Here is a 19,052-nt window from a genome sequence, read left to right as displayed (position 1 = left end):
TGCGGCGTGGCATGGAGTCGATGAGTTTCTGGCACTGCTCAGGTGTTATGAGAGCCCAGGTTGCTCTGATAGTGGCCTTCAACTCTTCTGCGTTGTTGGGTCTGGCATTCTGCATCTTCCTTTTTCACAATACCCCACAGATTTTCTATGGGGCTAAGGTCAGGGAGTTGGCTGGCCAATTTAGAACAGAAATACCATGGTCCGTAAACCAGGCACGGGTAGATTTTGCGCTGTGTGCAGGCGCCAAGTCCTGTTGGAACCTGAAATCTCCATCTCCATAGAGCAGGTCAGCAGCAGGAAGCATGAAGTGCTCTAAAACTTGCTGGTAGACGGCTGCGTTGACCCTGGATCTCAGGAAACAGAGTGGACCGACACCAGCAGATGACATGGCACCCCAAACCATCACTGATGGTGGAAACTTTACACTAGACTTCAGGCAACGTGGATCCTGTGCCTCTCCTGTCTTCCTCCAGACTCTGGGACCTCGATTTCCAAAGGAAATGCAAAATTTGCTTTCGTCAGAAAACATGACTTTAGACCACTCAGCAGCAGTCCAGCTCTTTTTTTTCCTTAGCCCAGGTGAGACGCTTTTCGCGCTGTTTCTTGGTCAACAGTGGCTTGACACGAGGTATGCGGCAGTTGAAACCCATGTCTTTCAAGCGTCTCTTGGTGGTGGATCTTGAAGCCCTGACTCCAGCAGCTGTCCACTCCTTGTGAATCTCCCCACATTTTTGAATGGGTTTTTTTCACAATCTTGACTAGGCGCGGTGATCCCTATCGCTTGTACACTTTTTCTGACCACAGTTTTTCCTTCCCTTTGCCTCTCTATTAATGTGTTTGGACACAGAGCTCTGAGAACAGCCAGCCTCTTCTGCAATAACCTTTGTGTCTTTCCCTCCTTGTGCAATGTGTCGATGGTCGCCTTTTGGACAGCTGTCAAATCTGAAGTCTTCCCCATGTTTGTGTAGGCTTCAGAACTGGACTGAGAGACCATTTAAAGCCCTTTGCAGGTGTTTTGAGTTAATCAGCTGATTAGTTTGTGGCACCAGGTGTCTTCAAAATGTAACCCTTACACAATATTCTAATTTTGTGACACACGGAATTTTGGATTTTCATTTGTTGCCACTTCAAATCATCAAAATTAAATGAAATAAACATTTGAATGCATCAGTCTGTGTGCAATGAATAAATATAATGTACAAGTTACACCTTTTGAATGCAATTACTGAAATAAATCAAGTTTTTCAAAATATTCTAATTTACTGACTTTTACCTGTATACTGTAAAAATAACTAACCAAAATATATTTTTAGAGGGTGATGGTGCTTGATGCTGCTGTGAACCATCACTAGTATATCTTTGTTGATGAAGCGGGCTTCAACCTGGCCAAAACTTGGGTGCCGTGGGCGGAACCTCATCTGCCAACGGGCGTCCGTCCAAGTGCCTGGACAACGTGGGGGAAACATTTCCAAGAGCAGCAGCTATCTCTGAAGATGGTGTGGTAGGACGTAGACCATTACTTGGATCCTACCACGCTGCACACCTCATTGTGTTTCTCAATGAAATGGAGCAGGCCTGTCAAGGTGAAGGGGTCACCTACAGTGGGGAGAACAAGTATTTGATAGACTGCCGATTTTGCAGGTTTTCCTACTTACAAAGCATGTAGAGGTCTGTCATTTTTATCATAGGTACACTTCAACTGTGAGAGACGGAATCTAAAACAAAAATCCAGAAAAGCAGATGATTTTTAAGTAATGAATTTGCATTTTATTGCATGACATAAGTATTTGATACACCAGAAAAGCAGAACTTAATATTTGGTACAGAAACCTTTGTTTGCATTTACAGAGATCATACGTTTCCTGTAGGTCTTGACCAGGTTTGCACACACTGCAGCAGGGATTTTGGCACACTCCTCCATACAGACCTTCTCCAGATCCTTCAGGTTTCGGGGCTGTCGCTGGGCAATACGGACTTTCAGCTACCTCCAAAGATTTTCTATTGGGTTCAGGTCTGGAGACTGGCTAGGCCACTCCAGGACCTTGAGATGCTTCTTACGGAGCCACTCCTTAGTTGCCCTGGCTGTGTGTTTCGGGTCGTTGTCATGCTGGAAGACCCAGCCACAACCCATCTTCAATGCTCTTACTGAGGGAAGGAGGTTGTTGGCCAAGATCTCGCGATACATGGCCCCATCCATCCTCCCCGCAGTCGCCTGTCCCCTTTGCAGAAAAGCATCCCCAAAGAATGATGTTTCCACCTCCATGCTTCACGGTTGGGATTGTCTTGTACTCATCCTTCTTCTTCCTCCAAACACGGCGAGTGGAGTTTAGACCAAAAAGCTCTTTTTTTGTCTCTTCAGACCACATGACCTTCTCCCATTCCTCCTCTGGATCATCCAGATGGTCATTGGCAAACTTCAGACGGGCCTGGACATGCGCTGGCTTGAGCAGGGGGACCTTGCGTGCGCTGCAGGATTTTAATCCATGACGGCGTAGTGTGTTACTAATGGTTTTCTTTGCGACTGTGGTCCCAGCTCTCTTCAGGTCATTGACCAGGTCCTGCCGTGTAGTTCTGGGCTGATCCCTCAACTTCCTCATGATCATTGATGCCCCACGAGGTGAGATCTTGCAAGGAGCCCCAGACCGAGGTTGATTGACCGTCATCTTGAACTTCTTCCATTTTCTAATAATTGCGCCAACAGTTGTTGCCTTCTCACCAGGCTGCTTGCCTATTGTCCTGTAGCCCATCCCAGCCTTGTGCAGGTCTACAATTTTATCCCTGATGTCCTTACACAGCTCTCTGATCTTGGCCATTGTGGAGAGGTTGGAGTCTGTTTGATTGAGTGTGTGGACAGGTGTCTTTTATACAGGTAACGAGTTCAAACAGGTGCAGTTAATACAGGTAATGAGTGGAGAACAGGAGGGCTTGTTAAAGAAAAACTAACAGGTCTGTGAGAGCCGGAATTGTTACTGGTTGGTAGGTGATCAAATACTTACAGTGGGGGAAAAAAAGTATTTAGTCAGCCACCAATTGTGCAAGTTCTCCCACTTAAAAAAGATGAGAGAGGCCTGTAATTTTCATCATAGGTACACGTCAACTATGACAGACAAAATGAGAAAAAGAAATCCAGAAAATCATATTGTAGGATTTTTAATGAATTTATTTGCAAATTATGGTGGAAAATAAGTATTTGGTCACCTACAAACAAGCAAGATTTCTGGCTCTCACAGACCTGTAACTTCTTCTTTAAGAGGCTCCTCTGTCCTCCACTCGTTACCTGTATTAATGGCACCTGTTTGAACTTGTTATCAGTATAAAAGACACCTGTCCACAACCTCAAACAGTCACACTCCAAACTCCACTATGGCCAAGACCAAAGAGCTGTCAAAGGACACCAGAAACAAAATTGTAGACCTGCACCAGGCTGGGAAGACTGAATCTGCAATAGGTAAGCAGCTTGGTTTGAAGAAATCAACTGTGGGAGCAATTATTAGGAAATGGAAGACATACAAGACCACTGATAATCTCCCTCGATCTGGGGCTCCACGCAAGATCTCACCCGTGGGGTCAAAATGATCACAAGAACGGTGAGCAAAAATCCCAGAACCACACGGGGGACCTAGTGAATGACCTGCAGAGAGCTGGGACCAAAGTAACAAAGCCTACCATCAGGAACACACTACGCCGCCAGGGACTCAAATCCTGCAGTGCCAGACGTGTCCCCCTGCTTAAGCAGGTACATATCCAGGCCCTTCTGAAGTTTGCTAGAGTGCATTTGGATGATCCAGAAGAGGATTGGGAGAATGTCATATGGTCAGATGAAACCAAAATATAACTTTTTGGTAAAAACTCAACTCGTCGTGTTTGGAGGACAAAGAATGCTGAGTTGCATCCAAAGAACACCATACCTACTGTGAAGCATGGGGGTGGAAACATCATGCTTTGGGGCTGAATGGGGCCATGTATCGTGAGATTTTGAGTGAAAACCTCCTTCCATCAGCAAGGGCATTGAAGATGAAACGTGGCAGGGTCTTTCAGCATGACAATAATCCCAAACACACCGCCCGGGCAACGAAGGAGTGGCTTCGTAAGAAGCATTTCAAGGTCCTGGAGTGGCCTAGCCAGTCTCCAGATCTCAACCCCATAGAAAATCTTTGGAGGGAGTTGAAAGTCTGTGTTGCCCAGCAACAGCCCCAAAACATCACTGCTCTAGAGGAGATCTGCATGGAGGAATGGGCCAAAATACCAGCAACAGTGTTTGAAAACCTTGTGAAGACTTACAGAAAATGTTTGACCTGTGTCATTGCCAACAAAGGGTATATAACAAAGTATTGACAAACTTTTGTTATTGACCAAATACTTATTTTCCACCATAATTTGCAAATAAATTCATTAAAAATCCTACAATGTGATTTTCTGGATTTTTTTTTCTCATTTTGTCTGTCATAGTTGACGTGTACCTATGATGAACATTACAGGCCTCTCTCATCTTTTTAAGTGGGAGAACTTGCACAATTGGTGGCTGACTAAATACTTTTTTCCCCCACTGTATGTCATGCAATAAAATGCAAATTAATTACTTAAAAATCATACAATGTGATTTTCTGGATTTATGTTTTAGATTCCGTCTCTCACAGTTGAAGTGCACCTATGATAAAAATTACAGACCTCTACATGCTTTCTAAGTAGGAAAACCTGCAAAATCGGCAGTGTATCAAATACTTGTTCTCCCCACTGTATGTCATTGTGTGGGACAATGTCAGGTTCCACCATTCAGAGGTGGTCCAGGCATGGTTTCAGGTCGCTCCCTGATTCGTGACCCTATACCAGCCCCGGTACTCTCCTTCCTCAACCTTATTAAATTATTTTTTTCATCATGGAGGTGGAAGGTGTACGATCGCCATCCCCATGAGCGTGCCACCCTCCTTCTGGCCATGGATGAGGCATGTGATGACATCAATGCAGACCAATGTCAAGCTTTGATTCAACATGCCGAAAGGTTTCTACAGCGGTGCATGAACAATGAGGACATTTACTGATGTGGATGATAATTTATGGCCAAATGCTCAAGATAGGCTTGATGCTAATTAATGCGTGCTAAACATTATTTTATTTTCATTCATTTAATGTTTCATTTAATGTCTCACATCTAATTACAGACAGCACTGTATGTTGCAATTACATCAGAAAAATAAAAATAAATCCCCATGAATGATTGTAGAGGATGTCATCATTGATCACACCTTTGATTACACATTGGACAGATATCATGGAAATGATAGATTCTGTCAATTTTGTTGGGTAATGTAAGTGTATTGCCTAATGTGAAGTGTATTTTACAGTACTGTAGCATATTACTTTCAGCACTTCTAAGGGTTATTTGAAACACTTATCTTGCAGTGATTTCTATTGGTAGTTAATGATATATTTTCAATTGAGTAGTTTTAAGTTGTTTTGGTGATTAAACCAATGCTCTCATTACATTTATTTATATTTTGAATCAATGGTTGTGGGTGAGAGATGTTTCCAATCCAAATGAATGCACAATGACAGGTTTTGAATGAAAGACTGGCTGCATTACAAGCATGACCAGCTTGGAGTTTTATACTAAGAGTTGTGAAAATGTACCACCTGCTTGTGAAAATAGTACCAAAGTGATTAAATCAAAACCGTGATAGGATTTTTTTGGGGGATGAATTGTTAATTGATATTCAATAAGGAACACAGAGGGAAAACACAACAGAAGAAAAAGGGGGGACGCAACCACTACAGTGAGGGAAAAAAGTATTTGATCCCCTCTCAAATCAGAGGGATTTCTGGCTCCCAGGTGTCTTTTATACAGGTAACGAGCTGAGATTAGGAGCACACCCTTAAAAGGAGTGCTCCTAATCTCAGCTTTTACCTGTATAAAAGACACCTGTCCACAGAAGCAAACAATCAATCAGATTCCAAACTCTCCACCATGGCCAAGACCAAAGAGCTCTCCAAGGATGTCAGGGACAAGATTGTAGACCTACACAAGGCTGGAATGGGCTACAAGACCATCGCCAAGCAGCTTGGTGAGAAGGTGACAACAGTTGGTGCGAATATTCGCAAATGGAAGAAACACAAAAGAACTGTCAATCTCCCTCGGCCTGGGGCTCCATGCAAGATCTCACCTCGTGGAGTTGCAATGATAATGAGAACGGTGAGGAATCAGCCCAGAACTACACGGGAGTATCTTGTCAATGATCTCAAGGCAGCTGGGACCATAGTCACCAAGAAAACTATTGGTAACACACTACGCCGTGAAGGTTTGAAATCCTGCAGCGCCTGCAAGGTCCCCCTGCTCAAGAAAGCACATATACATGCCCGTCTGAAGTTTGCCAATGAACATCTGAATGATTCAGAGGAGAACTGGGTGAAAGTGTTGTGGTCATATGAGACCAAAATGGAGCTCTTTGGCATCAACTCAACTCGCGGTATTTGGAGGAGGAATGTTGCCTATGACCCCAAGAACACCATCCCCACCGTCAAACATGGAGGTGGAAACATTATGCTTTGGGGGTGTTTTTCTGCTAAGGGGACAGGACAACTTCACCGCATCAAAGGGACGATGGACGGGGCCATGTACCGTCAAATCTTGGGTGAGAACCTCCTTCCCTCAACCAGGGCATTGAAAATGGGTCGTGGATGGGTATTCCAGCATGACAATGACCCAAAACACACGGCCAAGGCAACAAAGGAGTGGCTCAAGAAGAACCACATTAAGGTCCTGGAGTGGCCTAGCCAGTCTCCAGACCTTAATCCCATAGAAAATCTGTGGAGGGAGCTGAAGGTTCGAGTTGCCAAACGTCAGCCTCGAAACCTTAATGACTTGGAGAAGATCTGTAAAGAGGAGTGGGACAAAATCCCTCCTGAGATGTGTGCAAACCTGGAGGCCAACTACAAGAAACGTCTGACCTCTGTGATTGCCAACAAGGGTTTTGCCACCAAGTACTAAGTCATGTTTTGCAGAGGGGTCAAATAATTATTTCCCTCATTAAAACGCAAATCAATGTATAAAATTTTTGAAATGCGGTTTTCTGGATTTTTTTTGGTTATTCTGTCTCTCACTGTTCAAATAAACCTACCATTAAAATTATAGACTGATTATTTCTTTGTCAGTTTGCAAACGTACAAAATCAGCAGGGGTTCAAATACTTTTTTCCCTCACTGTAACATTACAGTATGATATTCTAATGAGGCAACCACTAACATTACAGTATGATATTCTAATGAGGCAACCACTAACATTACAGTATGATATTCTAATGAGGCAACCACTAACATTACAGTATGATATTCTAATGCGGCAACCACTAACATTACAGTATGATTTTCTAATATTCTAACGAGGCAACCACTAACATTACATTATGATATTTTAATGAGGCAACCATTAACATTACAGTATGATATTCTAATATTCTAATGAGGCAACCACTAACAATACAGTATGATATTCTAATGCGGCAACCACTAACATTACATTATGATATTCTAATGAGGCAACCACTAACATTACAGTATGATATTCTAATGAGGCAACCAATAACATTACAGTAATCATACTCAAATCCCCTTTATTGGGCAGGAGAGTCAAAGCCTCCCGTCTACAGCTTAGCGACAGCTCCCCCACCCCGACGCACTCACACAACACACGTCCTGTAAAATAATTCCCCAGAACTTTTTATAAAAATCCACAGGCAGACCGTCTGAGAGACAGCAGCTGAGAGTTTGTGAAAGGCCAGGGAAATGTCTATTTGATTTATCTGTGACAGAGAGAGTTTGGAAAGGTCTGTGAGCAGAACCTGAGAAAACCCAGGATAATATGCCATTTAGCAGACGCTTTTATCCAAAGCGACTTACAGTCATGTGCATACATTTTTACATATGGGTGGTCCCGGGGATCGAACCCACTACCCTGGCATTACAAGCGCCATGCTCTACCAATTGAGCTACAGAGGACCACAGAGTTCTGCCTTCTATAAATCAGAGTACAACTCCACAGCCTCATCTCCTCACAACAGAAGTTACCCACCCAGGATCAGGCTCCCTCATCTCCCCACAACAGAAGTTACCCACCCATCAGGCTCCCTCATCTCCCCACAACAGAAGTTACCCGCCCATCAGACAAACGTAAAACAAGGGATTTTCTTGGTTTCCCCACTCTGTTTTTCCAACCCCTCTGGTGAAACAGAGAACTGAGCCCTGTACTATAATATAATATAATGTGCCATTTTGCAGACGCTTTTATCCAAAGCGACTTACAGTCATGCGTGCATATATATATATATATTTTTTTTGTGTATGGGTGGTCCCGGGGATCGAACCCACTACCCTGGCGTTACAAGCGCCGTGCTCTACCAGCTGAGCTACAGAGGACCAGGTGCAGACACATTTATGAAAGCAAAGACAAGGTCATTATTTGGGCTCTAAACACTAACAACCTACCCTTACACACCTCTTTTGCTACCCCTGCACTAAGATTTCTGCCATGGCATTTAAATGTTTTTGGTTTACATATTCCCCCAGTCTTTGCCGCCGTTCATGTTAAGGAAGTCTAACCGTGAAATCTCCATAAGAGGTGGGAGGGAAATCACCACAATCAGAAACCAGTAGAGAAGCTCATAAAGCCGCCATGCCAGAAAAAAAACATCAATTTAAGCAGATTCTGAAGACATGCCCTTAAGAACCCATGACCCATTTTCTCAGCCTATACCGCTTCCTGGGTGAGAGGACACTAAACCCTCATTCTTCATCACGTGTTGTACTGACCTTACAAACCTTCCAGGATCAATCAAATAAGACTCCAGCAGAACCTTCTTTTTCCCCTTTAGTCTCCATCAGGAACCTAGAAAGTTATCTCACCGTATATACTGGGCCCTCAGCCTGACTGGCTGTCAGCACTGGATCCAATGAGCCGTCTGAAAACGAGACGCCTTGACATCCGCTCCCGCAGACTCACCTCCCCCCTCTTCCTCCTCCTCCATTGGCACGGTACCGTCCTCCTCCTCCCCAGTCTCTGCCCCCCTGCACTTCCCCCCTGATCAGAGCCTCTTCCCCAATGACAGGTAATATTTCCTGGGATGAGCCCACCAAGCCTTTTCCCACCGGAGTCTCTGTTACTACAGAAACCTGCCTCAGCTCATGTAGCCCAGCTGCAACCCTCCCCACCACCGCTTTTTCCACGGCCTGCGCACCACCACTTGGCCATGCACTACTACCGCGTAGCTCAGTTGGTAGAGCATGGCGCTAGCAAAACCAGGGTTGTGGGTTCGTTTCCCATGGGGGGACAGTATGAAAATGTATGCACTCACTAACTGTAAGTCGCTCTGGATAAAAGCATCTGCTAAATGACTAAAATGTAAAAAATGTACTCTCCTCCCTCCTGGTACCCCTGCCATTTTTTTGCAATTTTGAGTAATCACTATTTTAGTACGGATTAGTAAGGAAAAACACTATTCAGTACTACTGCAGTTGCTTAATAATTCCAATAGATGGCAGCATAAGACCATGAATGACATTTCAGAAGATTAGTTTAGTTCTCTCCCTGGATACACCACCACTCCACCTCACAGGAAAACTCCTCCTGCCTGAGCTTTTTACTGTCCCTTTCCACACTGCTAACGCAAGAGGAAGGACTGAAAAAGCATTTAACACATTACTGTGAAGTAATATAATGATGATTCATGTTTATTATTACCTGTTTTTATGGTCATGTTTTGAAATTATACTTCATTACTATAATGATTATCAATACGCCTGAACATTAATTCAGTCACCTCTGGTCGACAAAAACGTATTTTCCTAGTACATTAATTGTCAAATTCATCAACCAGCATCGAGCACTCTGCCTTCTCACGCAAGCGAGGGCATGTTGAGGTAAATATGCTAATCGCGACAGTTGCATTATGTAATTTATTGGTGGGCTGGAAGATGCAGTGTTTTTTCTTTTCTATTCAGAGGCTATTTACTCCCAATATGAGATAATTTTATATAGAAGGTTTTTATAATGCATGTTTACTAGGGTTGAGGTTAGCGCATCTGAGTAGGGATTATTTGGGTTCAATACCTGTCCTACCTATCAATCATATTGCTGCTTGTAGCCTATAACTGATGATCCCCACACTAGAAACACCGAAAACTATCTGTGCTAGCAAACCCTTTGTTCCACCCTCCCTGTGTAACCTTGAAGTTTGTTAAGAAACAAACACTTGTCTATGAAAACAGACATGTTTAACGGATTCCGCTTGGCACCCAGCCGAGAGCACACGAAAACCACTTGCAAATTTACCAAAACTAACCAACTACTTGCGGTCTGTTCGTAAGCAGTAAACGGAGGCAGATTAGCCACCACAACTCTTATCGAAAGAGGCGACATCTGCACCAACACACCCCTCACAAAAATCCCACTCACAACAAGACAAACCTTTTTCATTAACACAACCACCGCCTTGTTCATTCTGGATGCAGAGTGCAGATGTTCTGCTCCAACCTGTTCGCCGACCATGAGCAAAACTTCCTCCACACCTTTCTCCGGAACGCACCCGAAGCGACAGCGTTTCTTCTACACTCGGTTGAGGCCATCACGCCGCCCTAACAAACTACCCCTACTCCCCCCTCAACTCTAAACGATAAACAGTGGAAACCAATAAACAAACCCTCCACCATCAGAAAATAAATTCAGAAAATACACAAGAACCAAAAGAAAAAAGAATAGTAGCCCTCCTCACGAACCACAAAACTCTCACACAATGATATAATGGCGGTCCACAAACCAACGTTAAAGGTGCATGCCGCCACCTACTGTGCTGGAGTGTGTGGTCAATCACGGTTTCCAACATTTCTAAATCCTCCTACCTAACTCAGTACTTCTGAGAAAATAAAGAAGAGCCCTACTAACTTCTAATAGACCCTCCCCCATCCCCAAATCCCTTCCAAACCCCCCCAACCCCGTCCAACCTCAATGACCCTACACATCTTTCCCTCTCTTCAACATACTTACAACAATATAACAACACATGCTCCACCGTTTCATCGACCGTACCTTCCAGACACAAACCATTCCCATGCTTGCCAACCAGATGTAATGACGAGTTCAATGTACAATGTCCTAAGCGCAATCGAGTAAACACCACCTCTTCCTTCCTAATCTGACCTTTGAATCTTGGTCCATCGACCTTTCTGTAAAACTGTAAACTATTCATATAAATGCCGGCCCTTGTGCTCAGAGTACCATCTCTTCTGCCACACATCTTTCAAAATGGCTCTGATCTTACATTTGGCCTCACCTCTACCCAGTGGAACATTAATATAAATTATATCTCGTTTCAAAGCTCTTTTAGCTAACTGGTCTACAATTTCATTCCCTTCCACACCCGAATGTGCTGGGACCCAGCAGAATCACACTACTAAACCCATTCTCTCAATTCTCCATAATAACATTAATACCTCCAATAGCAGGTCACTCCTATTAGATTTACCAGATGATAAACTATTCAATACAGACAGAGAATCTGACCATACTATAATTCTAACAGGTTGTACGTCCTCCACCCACTGGAGGGCAACTATTATCACCAACAGTTCAACTGAGTATACTGACAGTTCATCTGTTAGTCTTCTACATATCTGCACATCAAATTCAGGAACGTAAACGCCTGCTCCTGTGAGCCCACTATCTGGGTCCTTGGATCCATCTGTGAAAAGTGGTAGAAAAGCATAAAAACTTCTACCAATGTAATTGTCAACCAGTTTCTCTATATCACTGACTTCTGACCAATCTTTCATTTTCTCTACCAAGGTTAGATCAACAACAGGGTCTGGGAGTAACCATGGAGGAACATCCCCTATCACCACAGAAGGGCCAACCTCCAACTCCCTCAAACCACTCTCATCAGCAAGCTTTCCAACTGTCCAACCAAAACCACTGCCTTGTCTACTAGTATATTCCCAACAGTCATCTAGAACAGTAGCAGTGGGATGCTCAACCTCACAGCCTTTCAACCTAACCCAATAAGATAATGACCATTTTTTACGCTGTATATCCAAAGGCATCTCTCCTGCCTCCACCAGTAAGGCACATACAGATGTTGATTTAAATGCACCAATACATATCCTTAAAGCTTTATACTGGATTCTGTCCAGCTTCTGAAGCCAAGTCTTTACCTCTGTTCCATAAACTGTACACCAGTAATCAATTGTCGTCCTGATCAGAGCTCTATAAATATCCATCAACAATTGTCTGTCAGCACCCTATTCATAACCAGAGACCCACACAACCAACTACCATGAAAGTTAATGAATGAGAGAGACATGAACATCGTTACAATACTGTACATAGACATAATGTAACGGTTCTTCTTCTTTGATGTTTAACGGCGGTTGGCATCCAATATGTTGCATTACCGCCCCCAACTGGACTATAATATAAATCCATTATACTTTGTGACACAAAATGGGAAAAGGGTAAATTATAATAATAATAAAAAAACACCCTTCCAACTAACCCTACACTCATTAAATACCCACTACCCAATTCCACTACTTTGACCCTATCTGCTCCTGCACCATGCCAACGGCCTGGGAGGACAGGAAACCACAACTCAACACACCCTGTAACTCTTCTGAAGTCTAATCTTGTATGCCCAAATAGTTCTCTGCAGCTGCCACCACAACATCTATTTTCTGTGATTTACATTCAATTTCATTCAATTTCTGCTGTACAGTTGATAACCATTGCTATGAACGGCAAGAAGCTAACTTTACTGAAGCATATATCACTCGTTGATCTATCCCTCTGTGCTGGCACAGATCTACTACTCACAGGGATCCTCTCAGGATCTCTCACCCTTGACCCATTCTCCTCTACTTTCTTCACTGCCTCAGCATACGACACCTTCTGCACTACTTTGACTCTAGCCACCTCAACCTGCCTCTCTCGCACCGGACACTTCAGATCCCCAGCAACATGGGCATCCCAACAGTTGACACACACAACTTTATCGACCGAAACTACACAATCCTCTATCCCATGCCCTCCTGCACACTTCCCACATCTTGGAATCTCCCTCCTACAAACTGCTGCAACATGACCATAAACGTTGCACCTGAATCAGCGAAGTGGATTCGGCACAAAAGCTCTAACAGGATAACTGATATATCCTACCAAGACTGTTGGGTAAAGACTCAAAACTCAAAAGGACTGACAGTGACTCCTCTGTTTCACCACGCTCACCACCAGGTCTGTGTTGCACCAAACGAAACACAAACAAATATCACTACAGGTTACCTTCACTGATTCAACTGCACCCAACTCCTTTCCCACCCACCCTGCAACTACAAATGGATCTGCCAAAAGGTATGGATCCACGTTCTCCTACAATGTATCTCCTACTGCACCAGATTCTTCTTTATCATGTCCATTGATGCCAGGCTCTGGTTCTGAGCTCATCACCACACCTTCTACCTCACTTATCTTTCCCTCATTCATTTCCATTTCACCTCCTGAACTCAGTCTGGCGAATGGCTCACTCTGTTTGCACTTGAGTTATAACATTTGAAATGTCTCTATTCCTTTGAAACTTTTGTGAGTGTAATGTTTACTGTTCATTTCTGATTGTTTATTTCACTTTTGTTTATTATCTATTTCACTTGCTTTGGCAATGTAAACATATGTTTCCCATGCCAATAAATCCCTTTGAATTGATTTGAATTGAGAGAGAGAGAGAGCTCCATGTTAATGTAAAGGGGACATGAGTCAGTCATGATTTCTCATGGTTATGTGATGAGGTAGCCCCGCCTTCGACTTCAAAATCAGTGTCGTCCCTCAGCCCAATAGGGAATGTTCTCTTGGTGAAACGGTCAAGATGTTGTTTTCTCCCTCAGTAGACCCGGGTTCATATCCCGCCGGTTACATTAAGCAGTATATTCTCTGAAAGGGGTCCAGACAGCCTGTTCCCAACAGTGGGGTCAGTGGGATTGGATAGGGGCCCCTCTCTCTCTCTCTGACTGGAGGAGAGATGTGAAATGGTGTGTCTCCTCTGGTCAACAATACTCACCTTGAGAGACTCCACAGCCTGTTGGAGCTCCTTCAGGTCCTTCTCTCTCTCCTGGAATCTCTGCTGGACCTTCTGATGACTCATCCCCAGCTGCCTCTGTGGAGAATCACTCGTCAATGAGCTATCAAGCTTTATTTGTCCAGTAGATCAATAGTATAGTAATGGGACATAGGGCCCATAGAAGATAGGGATTAATATGTTGAGGAAGTGTTTGTGTGAAATTATATTATTATGTGAATGATTATAGTTTTAACAGTGCACAAAACAGGGGAGCTGATTGGGTGTTTGATAACGAATGATAATGGTGTTTGACTTTAGAAAATTGTGATTCATTTGGAGAATCTGGGTTAACATATCTATATAATCAAAGTTTGTGTTCATATTTGTTCTGCCGTGGATCGATTTCATTTGAATGATCTCATATTCAAACAGCCTTAGTTCCTACTGTATCTTTAATTATTTGTTTATCAGACAGTCACCAACAAGTAGTTCTGGTCTTACCTGTTTCTCAGTCCTCTCTGCTGCAGCTGACACTGTATCATGGCCTTTATGTTCATCCATTGTACACAGCAGACAGATACACTGCTGATCGGTACAACAGTAAACCTCCAGCAGTTTGTCATGATGAGAGCAGATCTTCTCCTGTAGTTGTGCGGTGGCTTTGACCAGCTTGTGCTTCTTCAAAGCAGGAGATTCATAGTGAGATTGGAGGTGAGTCTCACAGTAAGAGGCCAGACACACCAGACAGGACATGAGGGCTTTCTGCTTTCTGGTCCCAGTGCAGAAATCACACGCCACATCTCCAGGTCCAGCATAGCACAGAGCAGGAGGGGGAGCAGCCTGGAGTCCTGTCTTCTTCAGTTTCTCCACCAACTCAGCCAACATGTTATTTTTCCTCAGATTAGGCCTTGGAGTGAAGGTCTCTCTGCACTGAGGACAGCTATAGACCCCTTTCAGAACATCCTGATCCCAGCAGTCCTCAATACAGCTCCTACAGTAACTGTGTCCACAGGCAGTAGTGACCGGCTCCTTCAGTAGATCCAGACAGACAGAACAACAGAACTGGTCCTGGTCCTGGTCCAGCAGAACTCCCTGCTGAGCCATTTGGATGGTTGTTCACTCTCACACAGACAGACGACACAGAGACTCAGATCAGTTTCGTTTCCACAGAAGTGAGTTTTTGGGAGGGCGAGGACTTTCTGGATCTGCCAGATAGGTGAGGTTAGAGGGAGGGAGGGAGGGAGGGATAGAGAGAGAACTGCGTTCAACATGGAGAGGGAGACAAATATTTTAGTTTCTAGGTTAGGGCCCTTCATTTGGTTTGATATTGATACAATATTCTGTAGTTTAGATGAATACTGTATGTATTGACTGATCATTGAGAATGAGGTAATACTTTACATTACAGTGTGGGTATTACTGTTAGGCCTAGGGTCAGGGTTAGAGTTACTACATTCAGCAGTAACCCTAACCCTAGCCATATCTAGGACTAAAAATAGAAGACGTTTTATAATCAGAGTTCTTTGTATCTCTTCTTAGTCAGACAGAAACCCCCCACATCTTATAGGTGGACGGGGTTATGAACATATCCAATGAATTATTTCTGCAACCAGATGAAATGAAACTGCCTTTCAGCAGGAAAAGCTTCTCTAATAATCCTAACCATTGCTGGGTGTCTTCAGAGACTGAGGTATAGAGACACACTGTCAAGTCAAATCATCTGGCTGTGCTTTCATGTCAAAACATTTATTATTTTCTATTCATAAAATTCTATTCTATTCTATTATAAGATAATATATTATATCCATAGGCCCCACTCTGTATAGTGTTAATGATGACTGTTTGTTCTGTACATTGATTGAATGGTTAGGACTATCTCACTGTATTCACAGATTAAATCCCAAGAGACCAGGAGACCTAAAGGAAGCCTTCAACACTGTATCCCTTCATCCAGTCATAGTAAACAACCTCTGTCTGTCTGTCTGTAAACACAGCCAACTTTTCTACGGTGAATGTTGTTGCTATCAGTGCTGCACAGCTATTTTCAGGTCTCTCCAGAGATGGTCGATCGGGTTCAACTCCAGGATCTGGCTGGACCACTCAAGGACATTCAGAGACTTGTCCCGAAGCCACTCCTGCGTCTTGGCTGTGTGCTTAGGGTTGTTGTCTTGTTGGAAGTTGAACCTTCGCCCCAGTCTGAGATCCTGAGCGCTCTGAAGCAGGTTTTCATCAATGATCTCTCTGTACTTTGCTCTGTTCATTTTTCCCTCGATCCTGGCTATTCTCCCAGTCCGTGCCTCTGAAAAACATCCCCACAGCCTGATGCTGCCACCACCATGCTTCACCATAGGGATGGTGCCATGTTTTCTACAGACGTGACGCTTGGCATTCAGGCCAAAGAGTTCAATCTTGGTTTCATCAGACCAGAGAATCTTCTTTCTCATGGTCTGAGAGTACTTTAGGATCCTTTTGGCAAACTCCAAGCGGGCTGTCATGTGTCTTTTACTGAGGAGTGGCTTCCGTCTGGCCACTCTACCATAAAGGCCTAATTTGTGGAGTGCTGCAGAGGTGGTTGTCCTTCTGGAAGTTTCTCCCATCTCCACAGAGGAACTCTGGAGCTCTGTCAGAGTTACCATCGGGTTCTTGGTCACTTCTCTGACCAAGGCCCTTCTCCCCCGATGCTCAGTTTGGCCAGGCGGCCAGCTCTAGGAAGAGTCTTGGTGGTTACAAACTTCTTCCATTTAAGAATGATGGAGGCCATTGTGATCTTGGGGACCTTCAATGTTGCAGAAATTTTTTGGGACCCTTCCCCAGATCTGTGCCTCAACACGATCCTGTCTCAGGGCTCTACGGACAATTCCTTCACCCTCATGGCTTGGTTTTTGCTCTGACATGCACTGTCAACTGTGGGACCTTATATAGACAGCTGTGTGCCTTTACAAATCATGTCGAATCAATTAAATTTACCACAGGTGGACTCCAATCAAGTTGTAGAAACATCTCAAGGATGATCAATGGAAACAGGATACACCTGAGCTCAATTTTGAGTCTCAATACTTATGTAAATAAGGTATTTCTGTCTTGTATTTTCAATAAGTGTGTAAAAATAAAAACCTGTTTTCGCTTTGTCATTATGTGGTATTGTGGGTAGAGTGATGAGGAAAATGTTTTATTTAATCAATTTTAGAATAAGGCTGTAACGTAATAAAATGTTGAAACAGTTAAAGGGTCTGAATACTTTCCGAATGCACTGTATGGCAGCTAGAAATCAAAACTGGATGGTCTTCAGAGATAGATGGGAGGGGCTTCGGGTAGCTGAAGGCGGGGACTAAAAACAAACAAAAGATAACTAATGTAAAATGTAGTGTCTGGGAAATGTATGTAGTATGTACATTTATAAGCTGGAAGTGGAAGGCTAAGTATTGTTTGTCCATTAGTTTAGGAGGGGTGGTAGGGTTAGGGGAAAATAATAAAGAAGGAAAATATATTTAAAATAATATTTACAAAACATATATATGGGGGATTGGAAATGATGCAGACAATTACACAGATAGAAGCCCCAATATATCTGCAATGTTAAAGCTGATCCTGTAGCTGTACGGTGGCTTTGACCAGCTGGTGCTTCTTCAAAGCAGGAGATTCATAGTGAGGTTGGAGGTGAGTCTCACAGTAAGAGGCCAGACACACCAGACAGGACATGAGGGCTTTCTGCTTTCTGGTCCCAATGCAGAAATCACACGCCACATCTCCAGGTCCAGCATAGCACAGAGCAGGAGGGGAAGCAGCCTGGAGTCCTGTCTTCTTCAGTTTCTCCACCACTTCAGCCAACACAGTGCTTCTGTTCAGAACAGGCCTTGGGGTAAAGGTCTGTCTGCACTGTGGACAGCTGTAGACACCTTTCAGATCATCCTGATCCCAGCTTTCTTTAATACAGCCCATACAGTAGCTGTGTCCACAGGCAGTAGTCACCGGATCCTTCAGTAGATCCAGACAGATGGAGCAACAGAACAGTTCCTGATTCTCTGCCATTTTGGTGCTCTCTCCCGTAGGTTAAGCAATGGCAGTGTCAAAGATTACTTACTATTCAGTGTCAAAGATTACTTTGTGTTTCATGGAACTCTACACCAGAGGACAGGGAGGGGCTTCCTACTTGACTGTGTACTCTGTATGTAGAGGGGTTGTGTGACAGAGTGTTGGGTAGTAGCCAGAGATGTTCAGTATTTCTCTTACATCTATTTGAAATACGTATTTTAATTACTTCTGAGTATTTTGTCATTTGAATCACACTGGGCTGAACTAAACATTTCAAAATACTAAATACTTTTCTATACCATTTTTTAAAATTGTGATTCACATTTTGCAATAATTGAAAGTCGCTCTGGATAACAGTGTCTGCTAAATGATTACAATGTAAATGTAAATGCAAAAATTAATAATTGCAATCACTGAAAAACTCAATTTAAAGGGATTCTTCAGGATTTAGGCAATGAAGCCCTTTATCGATTTCCCCAGAGTCAGATGAACTCATGGATACCATTTTAATGTCTCTGCATCCTGTATGAAGGAAGTTTGTTGTAGTTTTGGGAGCCAATGCCAACTAGCGTTAACGCAATGACTGGAAGTCTATGGCATGCTAGCCGTTACTATAGACTTCATAGCGCTAATGCTAGTTAGAAACTTCCTTCAAACTGTAGAGACAAATAAATGGTTCCATTCATTCATTGATTTTTAGAACATTTTCAGGTCATTGTTTGTTTTCAGTGGAAAGTCCAAATACATTATTTTTCAGATGTTGGGGGTAAACCAAATGAACCAAATGAATGCTTCTTTCTCTTCCCAGTCTTCCTCTCTTCTCTGTTCCAGGCTCTGTGATCTCCTTCCACCTGACACCCAGTCATATCAGAGGCATCTCACTGCACTTCCTCCCCCTGTGGATATACTGCTACATAGATGACTGGAAATAGCTGA

General features: G+C 43.4%; 1 protein-coding gene across 1 annotated transcript in view; it reads right to left on the bottom strand.

Annotated features, from left to right (window-relative positions):
• LOC123488920 (tripartite motif-containing protein 16-like) overlaps positions 1-15,188 on the bottom strand; it is a 30,068-nt gene extending 14,880 nt beyond the window's left edge. Inside the window, exons 1-2 of the mRNA XM_045219655.1 lie at positions 14,586-15,188; positions 14,085-14,180 (exon numbers count right to left, since the gene is read on the bottom strand). Coding sequence (XP_045075590.1) covers positions 14,085-14,180; positions 14,586-15,188 — 699 coding nt within the window. The remainder of the gene's footprint in view (positions 1-14,084; positions 14,181-14,585) is intronic.
• Between the last annotated feature and the right edge of the window lie 3,864 nt (positions 15,189-19,052).

The sequence above is a fragment of the Coregonus clupeaformis genome, unplaced genomic scaffold, assembly GCF_020615455.1.
Source record: "Coregonus clupeaformis isolate EN_2021a unplaced genomic scaffold, ASM2061545v1 scaf2581, whole genome shotgun sequence".
NCBI lineage: Eukaryota > Metazoa > Chordata > Actinopteri > Salmoniformes > Salmonidae > Coregonus > Coregonus clupeaformis.
This window is presented reverse-complemented; position numbering and strand designations above follow the sequence as displayed.